At 34.3% G+C, this 27,205-nt stretch overlaps 1 protein-coding gene across 1 annotated transcript; it reads right to left on the bottom strand.

Moving 5' to 3' along the window:
* Positions 1–3,046: 3,046 nt before the first annotated feature.
* Positions 3,047–5,567, bottom strand: LOC104903273 (zinc finger CCCH domain-containing protein 29). Its single transcript, XM_010691294.4, has 2 exons — positions 4,999–5,567; positions 3,047–4,856 (listed from the first exon to the last, which is right to left on the bottom strand). The coding sequence occupies exons 1-2, from the start codon at positions 5,393–5,395 to the stop codon at positions 3,343–3,345; spliced, it is 1,911 nt and encodes a 636-aa protein (XP_010689596.2). The 5' UTR covers positions 5,396–5,567; the 3' UTR covers positions 3,047–3,342.
* Between the last annotated feature and the right edge of the window lie 21,638 nt (positions 5,568–27,205).

Below are 27,205 nucleotides of genomic sequence, written 5' to 3'. Positions count from 1 at the left end.
CATTTATCATTTGAATCTAGTTGCGGTTTAAGTACTCAATAAATGTTGTTAAAACTTTTTTGCGAGGGGTTGGTAAAGAGCAATGACCAACCAGACCAAAATCTCGCATTGGTCAACCAAATTCTGACCTCGATGCCCTCCTAATAAAACTTGATCCCATTTTAGGGATCACGAGTCCCCCTAAAGTTCCACTACGATATTGTCGCTTTAGGTCTAGCCCACTCAAAAATTTGTTTTTAGACTCCTTCACGATACTATTTGTTAAGCCCACGAGTCCACTTAAAACTCTATCATTAGTATGATATTGCATGTTTTGGGGCTTTGGGCCTAACCCGTATAAATTTATTTTTGGACTCCTTCTCAAAAAGTCTCATACTAGTATAGTTGGCGAACTCGGTAATTTTCTTACCTCTCTTTGAAATGTATACCCAAAACCCATAACTCTTACTCCCTCCACTTTTTTTTTTTAGGAAAATTTGTCAACAAAAACCTTTTAAAGGTCAAATTTTGCGTAAAAAAATCTTATAAATCATTCTTTGCAAAAAGAAACCACAAACTTAAATTTTCTTGCAAGAAGAAACCTATTCTCATTTAACGGTGTATTTTTTCTCAATTCCGACACTAACCCTTCTATCTTTCTTTAACCCCCTATTTTCATTAACTGCGGCACCACCCCTATGCATCTCAAAAACCACATCAGAAAATGAGAATAGGTTTCATCTTGCAGAAAAAATTAAGTTTGTGTTTTTTTTCGTAAAAAATACTTTAAAAGATTTTTCTCGTAAAATTGAACATTTGAAGGTTTTTTTTAACAATTTTTCCTTTTTTTTTAATTGCTACATTGTGTTATCTCCTCTACGTAATACTACTGAATCAAGCTTACCTCACTTGAAATTGCTAGAACATTACGCTACCTGATTGAGTGGTTAGTACTAATTGTCTAACTAAGATCGACAAAAAAGTACTAAAATCCTCCATATCCCATAAACTCGTTATCCACAAACCTATAACTTTTGTTTGTGCATGTGGGCGGCTAACCCAGCTCATTCCATCATCTCAGTATAATTGGAGTTTTGGTAGGACATGAAGAGAAAAACTTACAAGTACTATTATTATGAGCCAAAAGAGGGTCCCACGCGCCATTTTCTTGCAGTTGACACTTGACAGCCTTGAGCCTTCACTTTCCTTTCACCAACCATGCTCCAGCATAGATCCACTAGACTACATAGATATTCGAGCACTGGGATTATACATGATTATACTACTTCTTCCGTTCTAAAATAAATGAAACACACGTCATTTTAGATCGTTTCATATGAAAATTTTCTTTATTTGATATTTTCATATTCACTCACATAGATCTATCTTAGAGATGATCATGTGTCGAGCCGAATACGGGGGGCTGCGCCTTAAAAAATTCCCCATTGGTCGGGACGGGCCGCGCCTTAAAAAATTCTTCATTGGTCGGGTCGAGCCAAATTTCGGGCTAAAATTTTTTCCCCAAAGCCTGCTATTTTCGGACCAAAATGAACAGGCTTTTCGGGCTGAAAAGTCATTTTTGGCTTGCCCAAAGCAAAAAAAATCGAGCCGGAACCGACCGCAGGCCAAAAAAATCTGTCGAAAACCCGCAAAAAAATGAGTCAGGCTTATTTGATCAGGTCTAGTCTATCTATTTATTTCCTGCTATCTTTCTCCTTTTCTAAATTCTCGTCTCAAGACTTTGCGTTTCATTTAAAACAGAAAGGCCGGGGAAGTATATTTATATTTTATTGCATTTATTTCCAATTATTTTGCTGAATCGAAAGTTCTATGTTGGTCAGAAAAAGATGATTGTCCTGAACTTGAACACGTATTTCACAAATATATTTCATATTTAAAAATAATAGTAATAAGTACAACCAATCATATCATTTTTCCTTACCTTCTTTGTTTCTACATGAAGTATGACTTTTCCATTTTACAAGGATTTGTCAATTATTGAACACCCTTCCCATCAAAAATAACAAAATTATTGAACACCCTCATTAGAAGTCTCAAAAGATTCTGATATGGATGGAAATTACATCACTAATAATTGTTCCTGGTATATAAATCTAATGAAGCAGTTTGTAAATAATCTAATGGGATGAGATGTTTTGTGGAAGATTTGTCAATATGATTATTAGTATGTTAAGTGTTATTATTATTAGAGTAAATATATACACATATATTTACTCTAATAGTTATGATAGTTGTTAAGTCACTAAAATTGGAATCGTAATATAGATCAAACATCCTTTCATTGCAAATTTTTAGGTGAATTTGGGAACATAGAGTTCTATCTCATATAAAAGAGTTACAAAAATAACAACGTTTTTTAAAATATCCTCATGACGTTTAAATCTATTATATTTCCTACATAAGAAGACTAGCAAATATTAGAATAATGTGAGGAGTAAATCTAGACAAGGTTACTTGGCTTATCCAATATTAAGTTGGTTTTGGATGATTTTTTTTGGGCCCACATAGAGACCATATGGTAAGATGAAGGATCCCGTCATACCGCAACCTTTCGTACGTTAAACCGGTCTGGGTTCGCGGGGAGATACTTTGAAAGTGGGGATGGTAAGGAGAAACCTTAACCCTCTCACGAAGTGCACCTAACAGTGATCGAACCCACAACTTTGAAGTTGGAAGGTTCTTTCGTTACCACTAGGCCAGGCTTAGGTTGATGGTTTTTGATGATATAAAACTTCTTGGAATAAAGGGTTTCAAGCTTCCAATTATGGAAGTCCCTTTCAATCATTAAGGAAGGAACAAGATTGAAGTCTTCCATCTTTGCCTTGTCAAACAATTTCAAGCAATTGCTTGATGTCATCATCATATTTCCAAATATGCTTAGTCATAGAAGTTGAAATTTGACATTTCTAGGAACAAAAAGAATTGATTAAACACATTGATCCAGATTGTGCAAACTTTATGAACTTGAGAACTTTATACTAATGCAATTTGCTAAAATCAATGTGTTAATAGATGTAATAACACATTGATTTGGTTGTCAACTATATAATCAAAACACATTACTATCTATAAATAAGAATTTCCTTGAGAGAGGAAAGAATAATCCTACAAAAGATCAAATAACCTTATTCTAAAAGAAAACAATAGAATGAATAGATTCTAGGCTTACTACTACTATACACAATCAGAGAAAATCTCTTTAAATTCTCTTAATCTGATCTTCCCTCAAATCTTTTGTTTTTCTTCCCTACTTCTCAACATATACTCCACTATATAGCAACAAATTGAAATAATAGAATAGAATTCAATATTTTTAGTTAGCTTATAGGCCTAAAACATTGTTCAATTAGCAACCAGCTGCTCTTGATCTATGTACAGTTGCTCCCATGGTGAGCACATATCCTGACCTTGAACACCATTTCCAGCACCACCGCGGCCATATTTAGGCGACCTTGCACCCAAATACCCGGCATTTGCCTCATCTTTAACCAATGTGTTAACCCATGAAACATCCGGCTCATTGAACCCAGGTGGGGAAGTTCTAGTAGCATTGTTGTTAGAACCTCGAATAGCAAAAGAATTCGATTTCCTTAGCTTATTAAGCTCTTCTCCATGAATCCCCCAATCTAGCTTTCCATTTGGAGAACCCCAATCAGCTCTAGGACTCGACATATTGCCACCAATTGGTGATGCAGCCCTATCAATGAAGCTCTGACTCCGCGTAATGAAGGCTGCAGCTCGAGAGTTTAGCATTGCTGCCGCCATAGACTTTGGGGAGTCCAAAGCCCTGGGAGGAGACAGCTTCCTAGGTCCATTGAAGGGGGATTCTAGGACACTTGGAGGGGACATCTTCCTAGCTACATTAATCGAAGCAAAGGCTGTTTCGAGGTTAGTAGCTGGGATCATGCTGTTGTTCCACCTAGGAGATGGCCTAGGCGAATGCACCTGCTGCTGGTGCTGCTGCTGCTGCTGCTGCTGCTGCTGATGTTGTTGCTGCTGCTGCTGTTGCTGCAGCTGCTGATGCTGATGCAGTTGGTGTTGCTGAAACTGATGTTGTTGGTTCAGAAACTGCGACTCGATTTTGATGAGCTCTCTTTCTAATTTCATATCTCTAGCACTTAAGCTAGACCTTAACCTGCTGCCAGGAAGCTGCAGGTTAGGGGGTGACACACCAAAATTAGATTTCCCCTGATACATCCCTCCTGCACCCCCAGACGCTCCGCTATTAGGGGAAAGCGGAGCGTATGATGGGGACATCGGAGGAGTGGATGAACCAGAAAATCCATTGGGAGATGATGATACATTCACATCTGGAATAGCAGAGCCAGTAGAAGCATAAACAGGGCGTAATTCCTCCCTCTTATGTGCAAAGAAACACACCTTCCTCGAACAACCAATTTCATCTTTACACAAACGAGTACGATATTGAGCTGGATGTAACCAAGACTCAAACACACCATGAGCAAATTCACATTCCTCTCCTTTCTTACAACTACCCTTCTTAAACTCGGGGCACGGCACACAAGTGTATTGGTACTTCTTTGGGTCTCTTCTCCTTGCATTCTCACCAGGGTGAGCAAATGGACATTCAGTCCAATCATGTGTATATGCTCTTGAACACGGCTTAATCTTAAAACAATACATTCTAAATTCATCACTTCCATACACTCCATTGTTTATATCTGGCAAATCCGCAACTGCAAACTCTTTCTTCGAATCAGATTCTGAATCAGTACTGAACCCTGAAATCGAATCCGAATCAGATGATTCAGATTTCAGCAGTGTATCCAGCTGCTTGTTGTTCTTAAACAAGGGCAATTTCGGAAACATTGCAATTAAATCAGATGCTCTATTCCCTGAACAAACAAACAAAAATCAACAACATAATCAGTTACACACTCCACAGCTGTCATACCAATACCACTAAACTATTATAAGTTGTTACTCGTTTACAGTTGTAAAGCTAAAAAAAAAAAAAAAGGATAAAGAGTATAGTACCGTTAGCATCAACGATGTTGGTGTTAGCGGAAGCGGAGATAAGGCGGTGGACAATAGAAGTAGATGAAACAGAACCACCAGCAACAGCGCAGTGAAGTGCAGTAACTTTATCAGACCCAGAAACTCGGTTAATAATATCAACCGAATTAGCAGATTCAATGATGAAATTAACAACTTTAACACTACCATATTGAGCAGCAACCATAAGAGGAGTTCTTTGTTCATAACCCATCTTATTAGAACCAATTCTTCGTGTATACCAAAAACCCACATCATCAATTGATAACCCAGAAGATTGAAGAGCTAATTTGAAGGAATTAACATCATCTGAAGCAGCAAATTCAAGTAAAGTTGAAGTAGAAGTTGGTTGTTGTTGAATAATAATATCCATACCCATAAAATGAATTGTTTTTGTTGTTGTTGTTGTTTTGATTTAGTTTAAGAGTGATGAAATGAAAGAAAGAATGAAGGAAGTGATGAAGAGAATTTGAGAGAAGAAAAGAGAGAATAAGCGGCTCTTATAAAGGAAAGAAACACCGGCCAAAGGAAGAAGGGAGGAAAGTGTGACTTTTCTGCTTTCGTTCTTCTTTCTTAAGAGTTTTTTTTTTTTGGGGTCTTTTTCTTTTTGGGTTTGAAGAGGGGGTCAAAGGGGTACTACGCGTGTGGGCGTGACTATACCTTGGTCTACGAAATGTAATTTGCATGAAATATAGATTCTTAACTATATCTTTCACTCACATTAACTATCACTCTGATCAATCATATCTTAGCCTAAATGTTAAAAGTAAGGTGTTGTGAATGATAGTTTACAGATTTGAATCCTCTATTTAGAGGTGACCATGATTCATGGCCCAGGCTGCGGCAAAAAAAATTGCTCATTGGTCCAATGTTGTTAAAATCGAGATTCTAGTTTGAATCGAAAACAACCTTTAGAATCGAATCCTAAAATCGAATCGTAGAATCGTAAGATTCTACAAACATGTATAATCAAGATATTGCACTCAATCTTCATTGAATATGCTAAAATTATAAGTTAAAAGACCTAAAAATTGGAAAAAATAGTTATTTACCCACTATATTGGCAATAGCTATCAATATATATCTCTTATTTTCTTTGTTAGCATGATTTAAACTTGCGAGGTTTTCGCTAGTCAACAAAAATGTATAGAATCGTCTAGAATCGAGAATCGAATCGTCTACCATATTTTGAATCGTAAAATCGTAAGATTTTAAGATTTGAATCGTGATTTTAATAACTTTGCATTGGTCGGTCCGGGCCTAAATTCAGGCCGATTTTTTGTGCCCAAAGTCCGCTATTTCGGGCCTAAATTAGCGGGATTTTTATGCCAAAACGAGTCAGGCCAAAAAATAGACTAAAAAATCGTTTTTGGCTTGCCCAAAGCCAAAAAAATCCGGGCCGGCCGAAAAATTCTGCCCAAAACCCGAGACAAAGTGATCAGCTCTACCTCCATCGTCTTCTTTGTATTGCCTTTGTGGCTCGTATGGATCAGAGTGACTATAATAATGTTGGGATATTTTTTTATTAGGGAATTAAGTTAACCCAAGGGCTAACCCTTACAAGCCTACTAGCTTGTAGAAAACTCCAACACATTGGCTGGTAACCCCAGCATAATGCTAGGAGTAAGGATCGAACCTCTGACCTCCGAAGCCAAAGGCTTGAGCTAACTCCTATCCTTTATTCTAATAATTTGTAATTACTCTATAACTCTATAATCTATCTCCTCGCTTTTTTATCGCATCATTTGTGTGTGCTAGGAGATGGAAAAAAGGGTATATTGTAAAAAAAAAAACCATGCAAATAATAGAAAATTGGCAAAAAGTAAAAAACGATGCAATTAAAAGAAAAACGAGGACGTATATAATATTGTTATATGTTGACCTTTTCTTATCATCAAATGATGATTACTATTCAGTTAGTGTATCGCACATGAAATTGTATTTTTAGCTTTTTTTTCCTTCTTGTTGGTAGGGATTGGAATTCTTTGTGTTAGATATGTCTGTTATTGTGTTTTGTTTCTGCAAACAAAAAAAATATAATTTTTGACTTTATAAGAAACAAATTGCTGATAGAATATGACTAAATTTAAGTGTATTACATAAGTTACATCATATATTATTTGAGGAAAAGGTGATAGTTGAATGAAGTACAACGCTCTATTATAAGGTTTTGTCCTGGATTTAATTCCTCATTCCAACAATAAGATGAGGACTTCTTGTAGTGGCAGTTGACCTTACATCATATCTTTCTTTTTTTTAGTAAAAAAGTAAAAATCTCTTGCAAGTAGGGGAGAAAATTTGGGAATCCCTCTTGCAAAGGGAGAGACTTCGATTCCAAGAATTCTGGGATCGAAGTTAATGTCAAAATCACTATGTTATTACCTGTTGCTCGACCTTACATCACACTACCTCTTTTGCAATATCAAGTTTTTTGGGGGTATTTTTACAATAATTGCAATATTTTTTTCCGACAAGTTAAAACGGGTTCTTGCATTTCCTCTCAAAAAAAGTTATAATACAATGAAAGTCTTACATTATTAGTATTAATCACATGAATAATCATGTTTGACACTCTCTCAACATCCTTAGTTTATGTAATATTTCCATATGTTGCAAGTATAAGAAAAAGGGAAAAATTGAAACTAAAAATTGATATTAATACCATTTTTCATTATATAAAATGAATGTGTATGCAATGACATCTCGAGTGTCTAAATTGATAGAGAGAATCATATAAGGGTCGATGTTGAAATGTATGTGTGCTAGGTTGATCAATGCTCGGATTGTGAGTACAAAATCACTAAAATACAGAAAGAAATTATGTGATACATATATCTTGTTCTAATGTTGAAATTCTCTTGTACTTCTTGTTATTTCCCACTACTCAAAAAACAAGATATTATCATTTACAACATGTTTGGTTGAAAGGAACGGAAGAGAAAAAAAAAAGGAAAAAAAAACCTTTAATTTCTTCTGTTTGGTTTAAGTTTTCTCTTTCCTCACAAATTCCTCCACTTTTGGAAAGAAAGCAAATCGAACATTTGTAGGGAGACTTTCCTTCCACTTCCTTCCATTTCATATCAGTTGATTTTATTTTTGAACCAAACATTAGAAACTAAAATATTTTCTTCCTTTCTTTTCCTCTCAAATGTCTTATACTAAACAAGCTGTTAAGCAATTTTTGCATAGAATATAAGTTTTTTTTTCTTTTACATAGTTAAGGAAAAGAAATTTTAGAGCGAAGGGAACTCCTAAAAAGTCATCTACAAGGATGAAATGAAAAAACTGAGTTATTACAATGATTAATTGCAAAACTATAGATTGAATTAAGTGCCAACATTTGATATCCAATCGGTTGCTTTGTTTGGTTCACGATAAATGTGTTGGAGATGATAGGATCGAAAGTCTTGTAGGAGTTATTTGACGTCTTTGATGATATTTTGGATTTGCCATGAAGAGTGCCAAAGATCTTGAACCGCTATAATAACAAGTAAATTATCTCCTTACATGTAGATGTCTTAGCTTGGATACCATGTTGTAGCGCTAGAACAAGGCCTTTTTGAAGTGCAGTAGCTCCAACATCAAGTTCCTCATCGTTGTAGCTTCTCTCTCTACTTTTTCTTTTTCTCTGCCTTCTCTCTTAAAAAAACTACTGTAACCCTAACACTCGCCGGAGATCCGGTGCCGCGCAGGTTTCCGGCGAGTTTTCGTTGCTTTCTTTTCGCCTTGTCTGTCAGTTTTGCCGGTTTATCGTCTTTCCCGTCGGGTTTTTAGGTGCTTTTCTTCGCTTTCGTCGGCTTCTTTGTCTCGCCGTCGTTTTTTTTTTTCGGTCATAGCTGCTCCCTCCAGCCTCCTCTTCGCCACCCTCCTTTCGTGGCCGCATCTCTTTTCACGCCTCCTTGCTCCAACCGTGCCTCCACCATCTCCCCTCCCCCCGTTTTTTCGTGGTTAGTGTTTCCCCCTCCCCCTGTTTCGTGTTAGTGTCTCCCGATCCCCCTCCCCCTAGTTGTTCGGTTTTTGGGCCTCCCCCTCCCCCCCCACCCTTAGTGTTGTATCGAGGCAACAGTCAAGTTTTAGGGCTTCCCCTTCCCCTCCCCCTTAGTGTTGTATCAAGAAAAGGTAAAGTTACAGGGCTTCCCCTTCCCCCCTTAGTGTTGCTGTGTCGGGTTTTAGTGCTGTGTTGGTAGTTTATTTCCCTTTATCTGGAGTTTCTCTGGCTCTTTGAGGTGCGTCTCCTTTTCCCGCGTTAGTTTAGCTTACTGTTTTCATTGGCGAGGTTTCTTTGGTTGGATTACAATGGTGTTGTTGATTATTATGGTGGTGGTATTTGTTACTTCAATCTGGTTATGTAGTTGGTTAGGGTTTATTTCATGTTTGGGGTTTGCTTCATCCGATTTTCCTAATCGGATGGTTCTTCGAGATCTAACCTTGGTTAGATTTCATTCTCGCTTGGCAATGATTTCATTTATCATTGTCTTGACAAAACGAAATCTGAAGGCGGCCCCCCAATTTCTTAATTGGGGTTACAGCGCGTCCATGAGCTTCTCCTCACCGGAGAAGCCTGTATTACTCTTTCAAAAGGGTATTACGTCACACAAGAATGTGACTCTTTCAACAAACTCGACCATCGAATTCCGGGTGATAGAAGGTCACTGGCATTGGTCTTGTTGCGAGTTTATAATCTCGCTGGTACCTAGTTCCCCCACGTGTGAAATCAGCTTTTTCCTCCTACTCCTTTTATCCGGATTCCGGCGATCGTCATCCACCAGAAGTAGCGTCATCCACCAGATCGAGCAGCTTTATTTTAGTTTATGTTATTTATGTTTTTGCAGTTGTTGTGTAAGAACGAGTTCCGCTCAATTTCGTTTTTATGTTTTTTTTGGTTGTTTTTAGCATTAGGATGTAATTTCGTTTTTCATTAATGCAAATTTCTTCGATGTCAAAAAAAAAAAAAAGCTCCAACATAAAAAACTGGGGTCGTGCCAAGGTTGTAAGTACATGCTTGAATCAATTCTCCCTGGCAATTGCCAATAACAACCCCAACAACAGTTGGCTTGTTTGCAACGGGACCGTCGAAGTTAAGCTTGAAGGTGGGAGGGGGTGGTGGCGTCCAAGCTACTAAGGTGGTAGGAGATCAGAATAATTGGTGTTTATTTCATGTGGGTCAGAGTTGAAAAATGGATACTTACGAGTTGACAAGAAACAATCTTATTAATTATTTCAGAGACTCCATTCTCGATGTAAGACTTTTTCCTTGTGAAGGACACAATAATTATCAAAAGAGACATTATTGAAGATAACATCATTTCGTTTTTTTCATAGTGTCCATAATAGGAAGATAAGCTTGGTCATTTGTATATAAGTGGAAAATTATTCCAATCAAAGTTGCATTTTTTGCGTTTACTACTGTATTTGTCTATATATTGACTAATATTTGGCAGATATTAATAAATGGTTTCTAATGTTGCATCGTATTTATATAACGACTTAGCTTAAATTACTTAATAATAATATAGAATTTCGGCCTTATTCTTTGAACTTATTTTTAGTTCAATTCATTTTAGAAATTTTCTCATGTTCAATTTTTTCCCGGTTCAATTTATTTTCTCTATTTCAAAAAAAGGGGGCCTCAAATCTAAGGCTATACATTGGAGTGATGGATAAATGTTATACTACCTCCGTTTCTTTTTAATTGTTACACTTACACTTTTCACGCATGCCGATGCACTACTTTGAGCCTTTATATCTCTAATTTTGTATTTGTAAAAAATATAAAAACTACATATTAATAAAATACATACTAATACGAATCTAACAAGATCCCACATGACTATGTTTTTATTCACGTATAAATCACAAACGAGGGTCAAAGTGCAATTTGTGAATAGTGTAAAATGTCAAAGTGTAACAATTAAAAAGAACGAGGTAGTACTTCATTAAACTTCCTGGCCGTTGCCTTTGCCAATTACAAGTAAGACCTAGCAAGTAGCAACTATTTGACCATTGATTTTTCAATCTTGAGAGGGACCAAATGAGTAATCATCACTAATCACTATTCATGTGGATTAGGACTGAATTCACAGCAAGTTGCAGCTCACAAAAAGCAGATATATTTTCTTATCTTCGTGAGTCTATGAGACCGTGTCACTTTGAAATCTACCATACTCTATGTAGTACTCCAAAAACAGCTTGTGATTTAGGCTATGTTTAGTTTACCTGAAATTTTCTGATCTGAACTTATCTTTTGATTTGAACTTATCTGATCTGAACTTATTTTTTCTAATCTGAACTTATTTTTATGATCTGATCTAAACTTATTTTTTCTGATTTGATCGGATCTTAACTTATTTTTTCTAATTAATCTGATCTGATCTGATTTACAAGATCTTATCTTTTATAAAATATATTATTACTATTATATTATTACTTTATAATTTATTATTATGCAATACATTGTAAGATCTAATTTATAGTATTACGTACTATTATAATCATTTTATTTCTATCACAACTTCTATTAATAATAATTATTATTATTATCATTATTATAATAACAACAACAATAATTATAATCATTATGACCCAAGTCATTAATTTATAAGAGCACTTCGAAAATGTTTCACACTTGAGAAGTCGGTAGACTCAACTCATTTTTTTTCATATAAAATAAAATAAGACATACAAACAACTATATGAAACTTTACCTAAGTACTACTACTAATTTCTCTTAACTAATGGATAACTTAGGAAATGAGCTCCCTAGGCCATTGCCTCTCAAAACACCCCTCATGGTCGGGCCTGATTAAATCTCCTTAAAACAATCATGAAGGGTATTACAATGCTATCTCGCATCATTATACAAGAAAATAACGTCAAATAGGGTCTTATTAGATACATATCAATTTTTTTAATAATGAAATGCAAAAAGCTATTAATAAAAGCCATCAATTTCTATCAACTATTTGTCCACAAAAACATCCATCTAATATTCTATAAAAAAAAAAACAAAGTTAGCCCCTAACTTCATCTAATAAATCCATCAGCTAATATATCTCATGATAATTAAACTCAAAATTTCAAATTAATCATAATTGGACACCATCAAAGACATAAATTCATCATGCTTAATTAGCTGATTTCGGGTTAATTAGCAGATTAAGCTTACTAACCTATCGAAGTGCTTTTATGATCATCATTCTCCTCGGCCTTTTCTTTTTCTATGTTGAATGAAGAAGGTCACAACTTGCTTGTGGGTCAGGATTTTCTCTTGTTCTGTATTACTCGATTACTACCTCCGTTCTTTTTTTTATTATTATATTTAAAGAATTTGGCACGTTTGTCAATGTATAACTAAAAGTATCAATATCTCTAGTTATATTTAAGTAAAAAGTTATAAAAAGTTGATATTTTGAAAATATATATTGAGATAAATTTATCAAGATTCCACATAAATATGTTTTTTTACGTGTCAATAATACAAGAGCGTCAAAGTGAACTATGTAATTAGTGTCAAAATGAAAATGGTACAACTAGAAGAAAAAAAAGATGAGGAATCTTCGATTCCAATGGACCTATACACAGCCACACAGACTCTTTAAAGGAAGGTTTGACCATATACACAAGTCGGGTGAATTTCTATCAAACAAAATTGGCAATAGATGGTGTAATCAACAATCCATTCACTTACAGTGTTAGGCCTTGTTTGGTTGACAAAATAAATCATGGGAAGTGCAAATTCCCAAAAAGTAGAAGTATATGAAGTTGTTTGGTTGGCAAAATCATGGGAATTTGCACTTCCTAGGAAGTTCTACTTCCTCCAAAATGGAAGAAGTTACTTACCTAGGTCTCCCTAGGTAAGTAGAACTAGGTAAGTAGAACTTCCCATGGGAAGTTCGGGAAGTTCTACTTCCCATTGTCAACCAAACACAATTTTACATTTCCTAGTAATTTCAAATACATGGGAAAATAACTTCCTAGGAAGTATGACTTCCCATATACAACCAAACAAGACCTTAGTCATTCTTCGGCCTTTTTTTTTTCTTTTATGAGGACAACTCATAGGTTTCTCTTAACATATACCCTTGACAACAAAAATAACAAGAACAATTAAACGATAAGGGGTACAATCGAAGCACATTATTAAGTTAGGAGTAAGACTTTAACTTTTAAAATAATGATGAGCAATGTAAAAATCCAAAAATCATAAATATACACCACACACACACATATATATATATATATATATATATATATATTATATATTATATATATATATATATATATATATATATAACCTCAATTTTATTTATGTTGGTGGCCACCAAATAGTGCTAAAGCAAAAAAGAATCATATTAGTACTACAAGAACAAAAAGCAGTTCAATGTCTAACAGAAGTCAAAGTTTTTCTAGTCTAGTCCATGCCCTTCTAACACGGTAAGGTACACGCATAAAATTCAACAAAAGCATTAAGATTAAAGAAAAACTAAATCACACAAATTTCTCATACTCCCTCCCTCCGTGTAATAATATAGTAATTGTTTTTTTTACACGGTCTTCAAGATAAATATTTGATCGATGATAACTTCAGTTTTTTATTGACAAAAAATATGAAAAGTTGATATTATTAAACTATAATCAGATCACATATGAATATGTTTTTTATATATACAAATGAGAATACCTGGTCAAAGTCAGAGAAAAACAAACACGAGTTCACTCATGGTACACCCGGGTGTACCATGAGCATGGTACACCCAAGGGTATTTTTGTAATAAATTAGAACTTCAGGTGCTCATTTGACACCAAATTTGCTCATATGGGATTTTGCTCATTTCTCATTTATTCATTTGCTCATTTTGTAATAAAGTATTTGCTCATTTTTTAAATGAGTAGAAATGTTTGTTCATTTGTTCATTTTGCTCATTCGCTCATTTTGCTCATTTGGAGAAAATAGTCTTGGGTGTACCATGTTCATGGTATACCCAGGTGTACTATAAATATTCTTAACAAACACTATATTATGTGACGAAGAAAGTAGTATGTAATAAGACTGTAGGAGTGGAGCATCCATATTCACACGTGGGTATATTTGCTGATTAATAATCACAACAGCCAAATTACGTGACTTAGGAGCTAGGACTATGACCAACCTGAAGAACTTTGTATATAATTAGCAGATTAATTACCCATTTGCGCGTTCATATGTATATATTATAGAGTTTATGCATATATATATAGTAGTATTATATAATGATGTAGTGGTTTCCTGCTTGGTTTTATGGGTGATGCTGGATTGTCTTGCTAGTGGAAATATTGTGTGTGTTGTGTTGTCTTTTTATGAGACGTACAAAGAAAAAAAAGAAAATATCATAGTGTACCCCATTTGCCATACTCCTATATTCTTATTTTATTCATACATGGTTGGCCACTTATGTAAAAGTCTAACAATTATGATGAAGATGTTCCAAATGAAGGGTTGTGATTTAATCATTATATAGTGATCATTTTTTTGAGAAAATCATACTAAAAACTTTTTTAAGGCTAACGGTTCTTTTGATGATTGTAGATTTGTATTATGCATTACTTTTTGATATAAAGTTAATTTAGCCATATGCTAATCTATATATGTACTACCATTTTATACTTTAGGAGAAGGGGTTCATAGATAGTTTTGTGGAGTATCATTCGAAATTCTGGAGCATTATATTCTTTAGGTTTTGAATCCTCATCGTCCCATTTATTTATAGTGATAATGGGTCTTTAGACATGTTGTCTTCTGAGTTGTTTAGCCTTGAGTACAATCGTTAAATTAGTGTGCTCTGCAAGCTGATAGCTTAATAGGAGCTGATTTTGAAATTAATTATCTTTCCTAATAAAAAAAATTATATACTTTAGGATTATATGGCTAAAGGTAATGAACTAATGATCAGCTAACTCAATAAAACTCATGACTCATCCTTGTTGCAAATACAAGTTCATTCTGCCTTTCCCTTTCTTTCTTTCTTCTTTCCTAGAGCCCTCTTTTCCTCACCTGCTTTTTCCCTCTATAATTACAATCAAAACCAAGTGGAAGTATTCTAATTATATCAACAAAAAACACTAGTATACAATCATAAAAAGTTTGAAATTTATATACATCAAATAAATATTATACTCCTCTATTTTTAAATAGATGTTTCAGTTTTCTCCTTTAAAAAAAATAAAAAATAGATGTTTCATTTTAATTTACACATTTGTCGATGAACAACTTTTGAGCATTAACTAGTTTATAGACCGGTAGCCCATGGTACTTATAATTTTGATTAGTAATATTTTACTTTAGAATGTTATCACCAAATATAATTTAGTTTAGTGGTAAATACTTTAGTATTTAAACTTGAGGTCATGGGTAAAATCTTACAAAATGCAATTACTCTTTCTCTCTTTTTTTTGTTGTATATGGATTACATATAGTAGAACACCATAAGAGAGACCGCCACGTAGCTCCGTTCTTGATTAAGAACGCCTTTTATTTGGCATGTTTGACATCTAGTTAAAACATATCTCCCAACCCCTTTTTTCCTTTTTACAATATCTTTTCCTCTCTAAACACATGCCAAATTGATGGAGAAATTACTGTAAAAAGGGAAAAGAAGTTGGCGGATATTTTTAATTAACTGTCAAACATGCCAAAGTCAAACACACGTAACGCCATCTATTTTTCGATATGTATTTATGAGAAAATACACATACAAGGTTATCGAAGATAGAGGTGTAAAAGTAAGAGTTATCTAGGAAAATAGGCTAAAGGTCAAGATCATTTCAGATGAATTACCTGTTTTTTTTAATAATGGTATAAATGTATTGTACGAGAAAATTTCTTACTTGATTGTTTATAATGGTATAAATGTATTGTACGAGATATTTTCTTACTTGATTGCAAAACATTCACCGTACACTTGGGCAAGAGCATCGATCCTACGTCTCAGGTGAAGTGGTATAGTGGGTTTGTAGAATATGCCCTACGTCCCAAATTCGATCCTTGTGATTGAATTACTGTGAATTGCGGCCATATTCTCCTCTCTCATCTGAGGCACATATCGCAACTTACCTCCTCTGTGGTATCCTAGTAGTGGGGGCCCTTAGGGTTGGGGTTCGCAGAAGAGCATCGAACACTGTACACTTAGGCTATGTTTAGTTCACCTGAAATTTTCTGATCTGAACTTATCTGATCTGATCTGAACTTATTTTTTCTGATCTGAACTTATTTTTTCTGATTACAAGATCTTATCTTTTAGATTTTTCTCAATATATAAGAAAAAATATAGTCATGTGGGGTCTTGTTTGATTCGTCTCAATGAGTACTTTATTAATATTCAATTATTATAATTTTTACTAATATGTAATGATAGATATAATGATTTTTAAATATAAGCATGATCTGAACTGTTCTGATCTGAACTTATTTTTTCTGATCTGATCTGATCTGATTAGATCTGAAATAAGCAAAAATAAGGTGAACTGAACATTGCCTTAAAGAGACATTTTAGCTCATTGTTCATTTGTTATGGCGAAAAAATAGCCATTTGGATATACCATACTCATGCATATATTATATATACGTGGGTCTAATAGAAACTCTGACTTTATTTGGACTTCTTATAGCTTGGTAATATCAACTTTTGTGGGCTTTGATGTTACCCTTCCTATGGAAGACGCATTGTTGTCATTTCGTATTGTACCTGGGCCCAAAAAGGTGCTAATTAATCAGGTAGTGTGTCGAATTTATATAAGTTTCATTCTGGCTTGTTGCTAGTTGGGCTTTGTTCATACTATGTTGGGCACTTGGGCTTCTTTCTTTATTGAACTATTTCATTTGGGCCGCTTATAGAATTTGATAGCTTTGGGCTTTTTCTTTGCTGGGAAACATTTTTTTTGTGATGTTGGGTTAAGGAACCACGTGGGCTAGAAACTAATCTGATGTTTGTTGTTGGAATAAAAGATTCGCAAAGGCAGAAATAAAGCTTTCATAAACTGTGCCGTGATAGGAGATCACTGACTTGAAAGCAATTACGGCCCGACAATGGTGGTTATCGATCCTGGCCAGAATGCTCCCCAAGGTTTACACAGCAGCTAAGAATGCCACCACTAGCAAACTGAGCTTTAGAGAATAGCACGAAAACCCAGGAAGAGAGAAGAGAAGAGAGAAGAGTGTTTGTTTTTGTATCTCTGACTGAACAGAAGGCACCGATTTTATAGGGAAAAATCAGGCACAATCAAGACAGAATTAATTGGGCGGATAATTAGGGATTGCCATGAATAATGTAACGGTCAAAACGTTACAGAATTCCAACAGCCACACACGCATAGCTCCCGGGTCCAAAACTTTAGTTAAGTTAATTCCCCAAGGCCCAAGGCCCTAGCCCGGTCCGGGCGGCGCGTGCGCGTGTGTGATAGCAAGCCCAAACCAAACATATCATCCAACCACAAAAGCATCTCTATTCACAACTCAATAGATAGAAGGAGGGAGGAAGTATATAAACATGAAGAAATTCCCTCCCACAAGCAATGTGGGACAAACAAGAAAATGAGCCAAGGCTTTTCCAAGCCTTAACTCCAACATTTGTTATTAATCTGATGTGTGTATTTGTTTTAGACTTTTTAGTTATTTTGTTTTTGTCATAGTCATGTCAAGTATATACCAAAGTCCATAATCTTATAGTTATATTATGTGTGCCATTAAAATATAAGAGTTGGTTTAAATAAGACACTAATAATATCTGATATAAATAAAACAAGCTATGTATTTATAAAAAAAATTATGCAAATGAGATTAAAAAGCTACACATTGAGAAAAATCAAATAAAATATCGTATGAATATGTTTATTCTTGTATATAAATCATTATACTTAGTCAAAGTATAAACTGTGAATAATAGAAAAATCAACATATCGCGATTAAAAAAGAATGGAGGAAGTATAAATAACTTAATATATTAGGTTTTGAGAAGGAGTCGAAAAATTGTATTAGATCCATGGATGAGTATTGGGTGTGGATACTTGATGTAGTGAAATCAAGACTTGTACTGACCATCTTTGTCATTTTTGAGATGGATGAGGATGATTATAGTGAGGCTTGAACAAGGGATAGACATGCTTAGTTATTTTTTTTAGGGAAGGTTGTGAAATTGACTGATCCAAATCCGACAAGAAATTAGCGGGCTTCATTTATGATCCATTTATTAAACGAGTTAGGTTAGGATTGAATATCTTAATCCAAATCTGACATGCATGACAACCTGTTTAGCTACGTACAATTCTACTATCAATATTATCAGTTGTGCTTGAAATAATTTGAATATTTGTCATAAATATAAGTAAATTTGTTTATTTTATATATATGTGCTTGTTTAAGAAACAAGCCAATAGACGAGTCGGGTAATTCATTTATTAAAATATATTTCTTAATTGCTTAGTTGCTTAACAACATGTTTTATACTTCTATTTTATACGTATAGATTGATTCCTACCAGAAACAAATGGTAGAAATTATGAAGCTTTCTACCATTTTTTAGCTAAAACATTCTTTTCCGCCCTACATGTAGCATAATGTTTTTAGGCCCATCCAAAGCGAAAACGCTATTTTAATTTCCAATGTAAACTTCTTGTTTTTGGTGGAAGTAGTTGGGGTTTCCCTGAAATGGCTTAACTCTGGAGAAGTGGATCAGATATGACTGAATGATGGTATATCGTTGTAGTCAAATAGTGGATGATCTCGGTTTCAAAGGTACGAGTATCTTTAACCATGAGTATCTTGATTTGTTAGAAATTGACAGTCGCAATGGCAGAGGAAGAATGATTTCAAGGTTGTGTCGTAGTAGGAGATCACTGACTTGAAAGCAATTACGGCCCGACAATGGTGGTAATCAATCTGGTCGAAAAGCTCTCCAAGGTTAACACAACAGCCTAAAACTGCCACCAGTAGCGGTCAAAACTTGGAGAGTAGCACGAACCTAGGAAAAGAAAAGAAAGGGAAGAGAAGAGAATGTTTTTGTGTGTCTTGAACTGATCAGGAATCACTGATTTTATAGGAATAAATCAGGCGAAAGGTAGTAAAAGGGGAGGATATCATGGGATTGCCATTAATCCCGTAACGGTCAAAACGTTACAAATCTTCATCAGTCACACAACGCTCAGCCTGGGTCCAAAAAGTTAGTTAAGTTAAGTTTATTACCCAAAGCATATGGCCCATGGCCCGGTTCGGGAGGCGTGCGCACATGTGTGTGATAGCAAGCCCAAACCCAAACATGACATCCAACCACAAAAGCATCTCAAGTATCAACTCAATAAAAAGAAGGCCGGGGGAGGGAATATATAAAGCAAGAAAGTATTCCCTCCCATAAGCAATGTGGGACATTTAATAAAAAGAAGACAACGCTTTTCAAGCCTTGATTCCAACATGATTGATGATCACAAAGCTCATGAATATAGAGATCAACTTTTTTGGGGCTTTGCTCTTACTAGATGTGTTCAATGTATGATTACAATATGTAAAGGTTTATAATTTATATATATTTACTCCACTGAAATAACTGAAACATTTTTTTTATATATATCAGAGATTTTTTAAAGAAGTGTTTCACTTATTTTAGAATGGGAGAAGTATGTTAGTAACACGTAAGGGCAATAATTATAGGTTGCCACGCGTCTCTCCATTCCAAGTGGTGACATAGCACCACGTCATTTCTTACATAACATTTTTCTAAAAATTATCGAAATGCTTATAAGAGGTTTTGAACCCATGACCGATCACTTTCTTCGAATCAAATATCCACTGTGAGATATTTTTGTAATGAAATTGCAATGCCAACTACCATCATATGACTTCTTGTTTTATTATTAGTTGTTGGAGTGAGGTGATTTTTTATTGTAATAATTGGTGGATCGTTTGGCCTCAATTTTTTGAAAAAAAACGTGGTGAAATTTCTGTATTATTGTAGAGTTTTCCATGAAGAGAGAATTATACTATTAGATTGGTGGGACTACTCCATTTTAAAAATTATATCAATTAATATGGGAATATAGAAATATAAAATGTATTGATTAATTAGCATTGAAAAGAGGAGGTATATAATATTATTACCCTAACAGCTATGTGTCACTCAACTTTAAGTGCTGATACGATGCCACATCATCTCTTACATGACAATTTTCTAAAAGATTATCAAAATATTTATAAGAGGTCTTGAAACATCTATCACTTATTACAAATGTCATAATCCTAATTCTTGCCACCTATTTACATTCCCTTATATTTAACGAAATTAAAATAGAATATATATTGCCCTTTCCTTTCAAACTCTTCAGTGGGGCCATGTCACAAGTGACACGATATTTCTTATAGTACTCTTTTGTTACTGAGAAAATGAAGAAATATTTATAAGGGGTCTCAAACTCTTGACATCTCACTAGTCATCATACAAGCACCAGGCTCTTTGTTGTGCATGTGACATAATGATAACCTCACAATATATCGTTTTTGTCTTATAATTAGATTCCATGTGAAATCATCTAGGCCTTATAACTAGCTTTTCAATTTAATATGTAATAAAAATTTATCAATGTCATTAATAGTGAAGGGTAGAGTATGAAAGTAAAACACGACAATTACATGAAGGCAGAAAGAGTAATTTTATTAATTTCTTTTGTTGATCTATATCTTTTTTCTAATAGCTATGTGTACGAGTACATAAGCTAATCTGCAATGTACTACTTGTTCATATATGCACTAAAAGTAACCTAAACATATACTTTTTCTCGCTCTTTAGCCACCCCCCACTTCCCCCCCTTTCCTTTCATCAATTAGGGACTGTCATGGATGATTTCACCCATGCTGGTAAGCCTTTTTCCTCTTTTGCTTTTAGTTTTTGATTTGTACTTTTATTTGTTGAATAAATTAGTCTCTTTTTATGAGTTTCTCGTGCCATGTTGTGTAAAGTTTAGCCTTCTCTGTCATGGAGGTCTCCTTCACCCCTATGGGAGTTGTGACTCTATTTTGTAGGTATGAGAAATCGTTCTCATCGATTGAAGTTCAAGAGTATCAACATGAAGGTATTGGAAGCTGGTATGCAGTCACCATGCTATATGGTTAGATCAATAATATTCTTCTCCAAATTATGTCAAAATGATAGACGATTCCATTAACAGCTGCTTGAGACAACAAATACATACAAGGGACCACCACAGTATTCGATCTGGTTCATTGTAAGTTTATTGAACACAAAGTTGATTTGATGTTGTTTGATTGTATTTTGTTTTTCTTTAATATTTATTGTAGATGTCGTTTGACCTTCAATTAAAGAAATTTCTCTTCCGAAAAAAAAGGTACTACTTGTTCATACATGTCATTGGCCTTCAATTAATGAAATTCCTAACAAAAAGTGGAGCATGCATTAAAGTTTTAACTTTTACTATATTTTTAGCAGACAAATTAATTAACCAATCCCTGCTAAGCTACTAGCACATACAAGACACGTTAGTTTAGAGATTGGACATCAATTTACTGTACATCACAAGATTGGGCATCAATTTACCTATGAACTTCTGACGATCTCTAGTATATTTCATGACAAATAATGCACTTCTTCTCCAAGTGCCTTACAAGGAGAGAATGCATTAAGTTCTATACAAAAGACTTGAGAAACATGTGCGCGGAAGTTAAGGTTTCAACTTCTCAACAATTTGTGGCGTTCAACAATGACAAGAAACATTATTCTGTCTTACTTTATCTTTTTCCTACCTCTCCTTGAGATATATCTGTCATGTGATGATGTGCAGTAGAAAAGAAATGAAATATGACATACAAGATTTGCCATCTAAGCTTTTAGAATTCGATAAGTAAATGAGAATCACATCTTAATAAAGCCAAAACAAAAATAATTGATATATACCTAAGCTACTACTATAGTTGAAATCTTCATGATGAGCACAATATTTATGGTAGTAAATGGCTGGTGTTTAGTCATTATCGTACATTTTTTTTTTACTAGGACCACCCCTTAATTAGGGGTGAGTAGAAAAACTGGGTATTCGATTTCAAATTCAAAACCGGTTGAACTCATTGGGTTCGGAATTAAAACTAGTCCTATTGGGATCAAATTTGGGTCCAAAACTGAGGATTCGGTTGCAATTGGTTCCAATTATGGGTAGTAAAATGTTGGACCCGTTACCAACTGGGTACCCGGTAAATATAGATACTTGACAAAATCATGTCTCAGACTAAGTACTTAGTGAAATTTTTTATGTATGATGAATAATTTAGTCTTAAGACTTATTAGCTTGTCATTAGAAGTTTGGCCGAAATTATAAGAGATACTAATACATATATGCTATGGTTCTTATTTTAGTCTTTATTAAACTTAACAATAAAACAATTTAGCTTTTGAATATCATTGGGTACCGAATACCCAATACTAAAATCGGTTCCTACCAATTCCAAGACCAATTCTAGAAAGTCACCTCCAGTCAAAATCGACATTACATCACACTTCTCGATAATCGGGTACCCGGTGTTGGAACTGGTCCCAATGGTTTCAAGACCAATTCTAGAAAATGAGGACCTGGTCCAACTAATTCCGACTCCAAATTTTAGGAACCGTTCTGACTGGGTCCGGGTCCAATTCCCCGAAATTATGACCGGGTATTCGCTTGTGCTCGCCCCTACCATTACTCACCCCTTTCTCTCCTTCGGTGTTCACATTTTATAATATGAGACCATTCGGTAAGTAATTTTGAGGAAAAAAATGTCCCCGAAAACAGAAAAGGAAAAGTAAAAAAAAAAGGAAACAAATTACCCTAATTATTCGTTGAATATCTATAAAATATATTAAAAGGCTTCTTAAACAAAGGACGAAAATTTTGCAATTGTATAGCATAGGGTTTGATCTCACGACTTCAAGATTTTATACTAAAGTGTTAACCACTAAACCAAATAATTTTATTTTTATCATCTTAAAGTATAATATAAATAAAAAGAAAAATATCCTTATTCGGATATAATTCGGACCTAATAACTAGTCATCAGGATCCAATCAAAAGAGTTTAAGTTAAAAAAAAATTTCAGGCTTTTGAAGTGGAAGAGAAAATGTAGCTAACCTATATTATATTTTTCTTTCAATCTTGGATGATGTTTATTACATGTTCATAATTATCTTCATAAAGTCCATTCTTGGCTGATAAATGATACATGAGATAATAGAATGAAATGAGAGAAAATAGGTCAAAATATGATGAGTGACTTGGGGAAATAATTGTTTGAATTAGAACAATTTCTAGTTATTTCATTCTGGCATAATCAAGGTGCTTTTGGTGCTCCCAAGCTTATATCTTTGCTGATTTAACAATTGAATGAACTGATGAAATTTCAATGGGCTTAGATGTTGGCGAATAACCCTATCAGACTTGAGCTTGTCTTGGCAACCAACCGTTTGAGTCTCTTAGGGGACTCAAACGTACGGGGGTAATTTGGTCATTTTAAGCCTTGGAAATTTCACGCTCGTGTTGTTTGGTACCAATGCTAGGTTAGATTGGTACCATTGTCCGAAAATTTTGATACCAAAGTAAGGTTGCTTGGTACCAATCCTGATAACAATGTGCAATACCAGGTTATAATGGTACCATTGTGTAACTTTTTGAGTGTTTGAGTCTTTTTTGGACTCAAACAGTTGGTTACCAAGGCTTTCTCATCAGACTTAATGTTAGAGATTCTCCTCTTTTTTTTCAATGTGGAGCTAAACTGACATTTCTTTTGGAGATGTACTTTTTTTCCACCATCTTTTTTTAGTTCTGTACTGTGCAATAAAACAAAAAAAAATTCATGTAATTTGGGCCCTATTTACTTTAAATAAATTGATTGAACATTTCTCCATGTGCACGTGTAAATTACTTTAAATATTTTATATTTATATCAATATTCGTTGAGATACCACAAAGGACGTACTTTCTCCGTTTCAAATTACTCGCTATACTTTGATTTTCATGCTTACAGATGTACTACTTTGATTATTAATATCTTTGATTATGTATCATAGTAAAGTATAAAAATTTTATTTTCTGAAAATATACATTAAGACGAATTGAATCCAACAACATATTACATTATAATATTTGATTTTATCTAATAGTAAATAATGTATGGTCAAGCCTCATTGATGAATAGTGGAATTTTCAAAATGTAGCGAGTAATTCGAAACGGAGGAAGTATATATAAACGTAAGTATTGTCATACATTGATCATGAGGAGATAAATATACAATTTAATAAGTTTGAGGAGTTACTTCTTATATTGCCAATTGGTTTTAGAACGCAATCTCCTTTGAGTGCGTGTAAGTTGCTCAAACTTTTATCGATTAACGAGTGCAACATATGTCCATTTAATTGTTATAGTGCTTCTTTTCTGATAAGCCCGCTTCTTATTACTTCAAGAGAAGTTTTAACACATTTCAATTTATACATATTCATTCTAATCCCTTATATAATAAATTTCAATAAATCTCGATAAATTAGATTAAAATAAGTTCTAATTATTTCATATAAACGTATATTCCCTCCGTTTCAAAATATAAGTCGTTTAAGGTTTTTGTATGGGTAATAAGAATTGACATTAAATATTGTATTGATAATACAAAATAACCTATAAGCTTATCTTTTATGATAATATAAAGTTACATTTAATCTTACATTGGTATTGTAGAATGCCTTATATTTTGAAACAAATTCTTTTAGCTAAAATGCCTTATAATTTGAAACAGAGGGAGTACTAAATAACTAAATATAAATTACTTAATGCAATCCTTAGGATTGCAAACTAAATAAGCATTAAATATATTTTCTTAACAATATTATAATTAATATAGAAATTTATGATATAATTACATGTCAACCAACACAATCAAAGCTTATTTCTTGCTTAATATTTCCATTGTAGCCATTTGTAGGTTTTTTTTTGAATAAGTTCCATTGTAGTTTCTTATATACAACTTCAAAAACTGCATATATTGTTTTCCTAAAATAAAACAAGTCCAAAGAAATCAAATAAGCTACTAAAACAGACCCTTATTTTTTCTTCAATTTTAGTCCCTAAATGCCTTTGTGAGTGTATTTCCAATCCCTTGCAGAGCTAGCTCCACCTTTGTTTTTCTCAATCACTCTTTACCAATTTTCTTCAACTTATCTCATGATATCATACTCTCATCCCATGTTCCACAAACAATGCAAGTTATGCAACAACACACAAAAAATAAAAATAAAACTGCAGTAGAGTAGCAGCAAGTTCAAAGCCATAGCATGGAAAATTTCTGCCCTCCTAATCTCCGCAAAAGGTTGAACCCCAACCCTAAGGCTCCCGCCACCCCACCACTAAGATACCACGAAGGAGGTAAGTCGCGACACGTGCCTTAGCTAGAAGAGGAGAATATGGCCACTATTCACAATAATTCAATCACAAGGATCGAATCTGGGACGTAGGGCATATTTTACAAATCATCATACCACTTCACCAAGCTAGTAAGACCAAAGGCATTTGGATAGAAACTATGTAGCACGTGAAAAAATAAGATACACCAACCACTCAACCAGGCAAGAGGCAACCAAGTGTAAATATAGAGTGGGTCAGTGGGGTAGTACCGTAGTAGTGAATATGGCATTGTAAATAAAATGGGGAGCACAAAAGCAAAAGATGTGAAAACATTTTCACATTACTTCTTCGATTTAAATTATACTCCCTCCGTTTCCTAAAGATCTTCTCACTTACTGTTCCTACAGATACCAAGGAAAATCAAGTTGTGTGGGCATGGTGTGAGTAAAGTAGGAGAGAGAAAGGGTTAAGATAAATAAACAAATAAAAAGGGGTTAAAGTAGGAGAGAGAAAAGGAGTAAAATTGAATTAATAATGTAATGGTGGACCATATGATAGTGACATGAGAGGGTGAATAGGGAAATTTGTTTTGCCAAATAAGGAATAAAGCAAAAGAGGGAAGATCTTTTGGAAACACCCTCAAACGGAAAGTGGGAAGATCTTTAGGAAACGGAGGGAGTAAGAGCCACCACTACATAAGCTAAGATTAAAAGCATGTATTCTAGCTGCTTTTAGATTGGTAAGGCGAATGTCCTATGAAATTGAAATCTTGCACACTTTACATGGCTCAACTTAACAAGCAAATGACCTTTTAAAGTCAGGGACGGAACATCACAGAAATCGGCGGGAGCCACAGTCTTGATCAATTTTTAAATTGTTCTAAAAATTAAGTTTGAAAATGTAATTTTTAAAAATAAAATAACTTAATTTTTATATTTGGTTCCCTCTAAAAATATAAATTATATTTTTGACTCCCTCTAAAATATTTTTCTGATTCTGATCTGCCCCTATTTAAAGTGGAAGAGAATAATAGGGGGAATTCCTTTTCACCAAAGTAAGAAAAAAAGAATTTCCATCCCTATATACGGAACCGGCCATAAATTTTATTTAGGGGTGGCGAAAATTTGTTTTATTTTTAAGAGGAGATCAAGTTATGTTGTAGCTATGATGTATATTGCATAACACATGCGAGTATTCCACATTGATAAAAGAAGAGAGAGGAATTTACTTTATAATCCAAAAGGACTAATTCCCTTATTGTCATATGATTTTAAGGTAGAACCTCCTTTGAATTATAAAGTGAACTCTATCAGAGTCAAAACTCAGTATAATTTACAAACTCCTTACTTCTTTTGCCTCTTTTACATGATTTTTTGCCAATACTATTTTTGATTAAATGCTAAAATTGAAATGTTATTTCTCACAATTTAGGTGCTTAGTACATTAAGTTTCAATTCTTCATTATTATTGAAAAAAAAAAGCATAACAAACACCACAATTAGGGATGGCAGGTGGGTATAATTTGGCGGGTTTCGCACCGCATCCGCCCCAGTTGGGGCGGGTATGGATATGACTTTGGTGGGTAGTGGGTGGGTATGGATACGAAAAGTCAAATCCGCCATGGGTGGTGGGTAGGTGGTGGATATGAGGTCACATCCGCCCCAAATCCACCCGCCCCTCCCCATATCCTCCCGCCCTGCCCCATATCCAACCGCCCCGTATAATATTTACTAATTTACCCTTTATAAAGAATTATGTTCATAAATCTAAAAAATTGTAAAAAATAATTAAGAAATA

Source organism: Beta vulgaris, chromosome 2, assembly GCF_026745355.1.
Source record: "Beta vulgaris subsp. vulgaris cultivar EL10 chromosome 2, EL10.2, whole genome shotgun sequence".
In the NCBI taxonomy this organism is placed as follows: domain Eukaryota; kingdom Viridiplantae; phylum Streptophyta; class Magnoliopsida; order Caryophyllales; family Amaranthaceae; genus Beta; species Beta vulgaris.
The sequence above is the reverse complement of the archived record's forward strand: the minus strand, read 5'-3'. Positions and strand labels throughout refer to the sequence as shown.

Coding starts and splice junctions, on each gene's coding strand:
- LOC104903273 (XM_010691294.4), bottom strand. CDS start 5,395: ATGGGTATGGATATTATTATTCAACAACAACCAACTTCTACTTCAACT. Junction 4,857..4,998: donor CAACATCGTTGATGCTAACG/GTACTATACTCT, acceptor TTGTTTGTTCAG/GGAATAGAGCATCTGATTTA.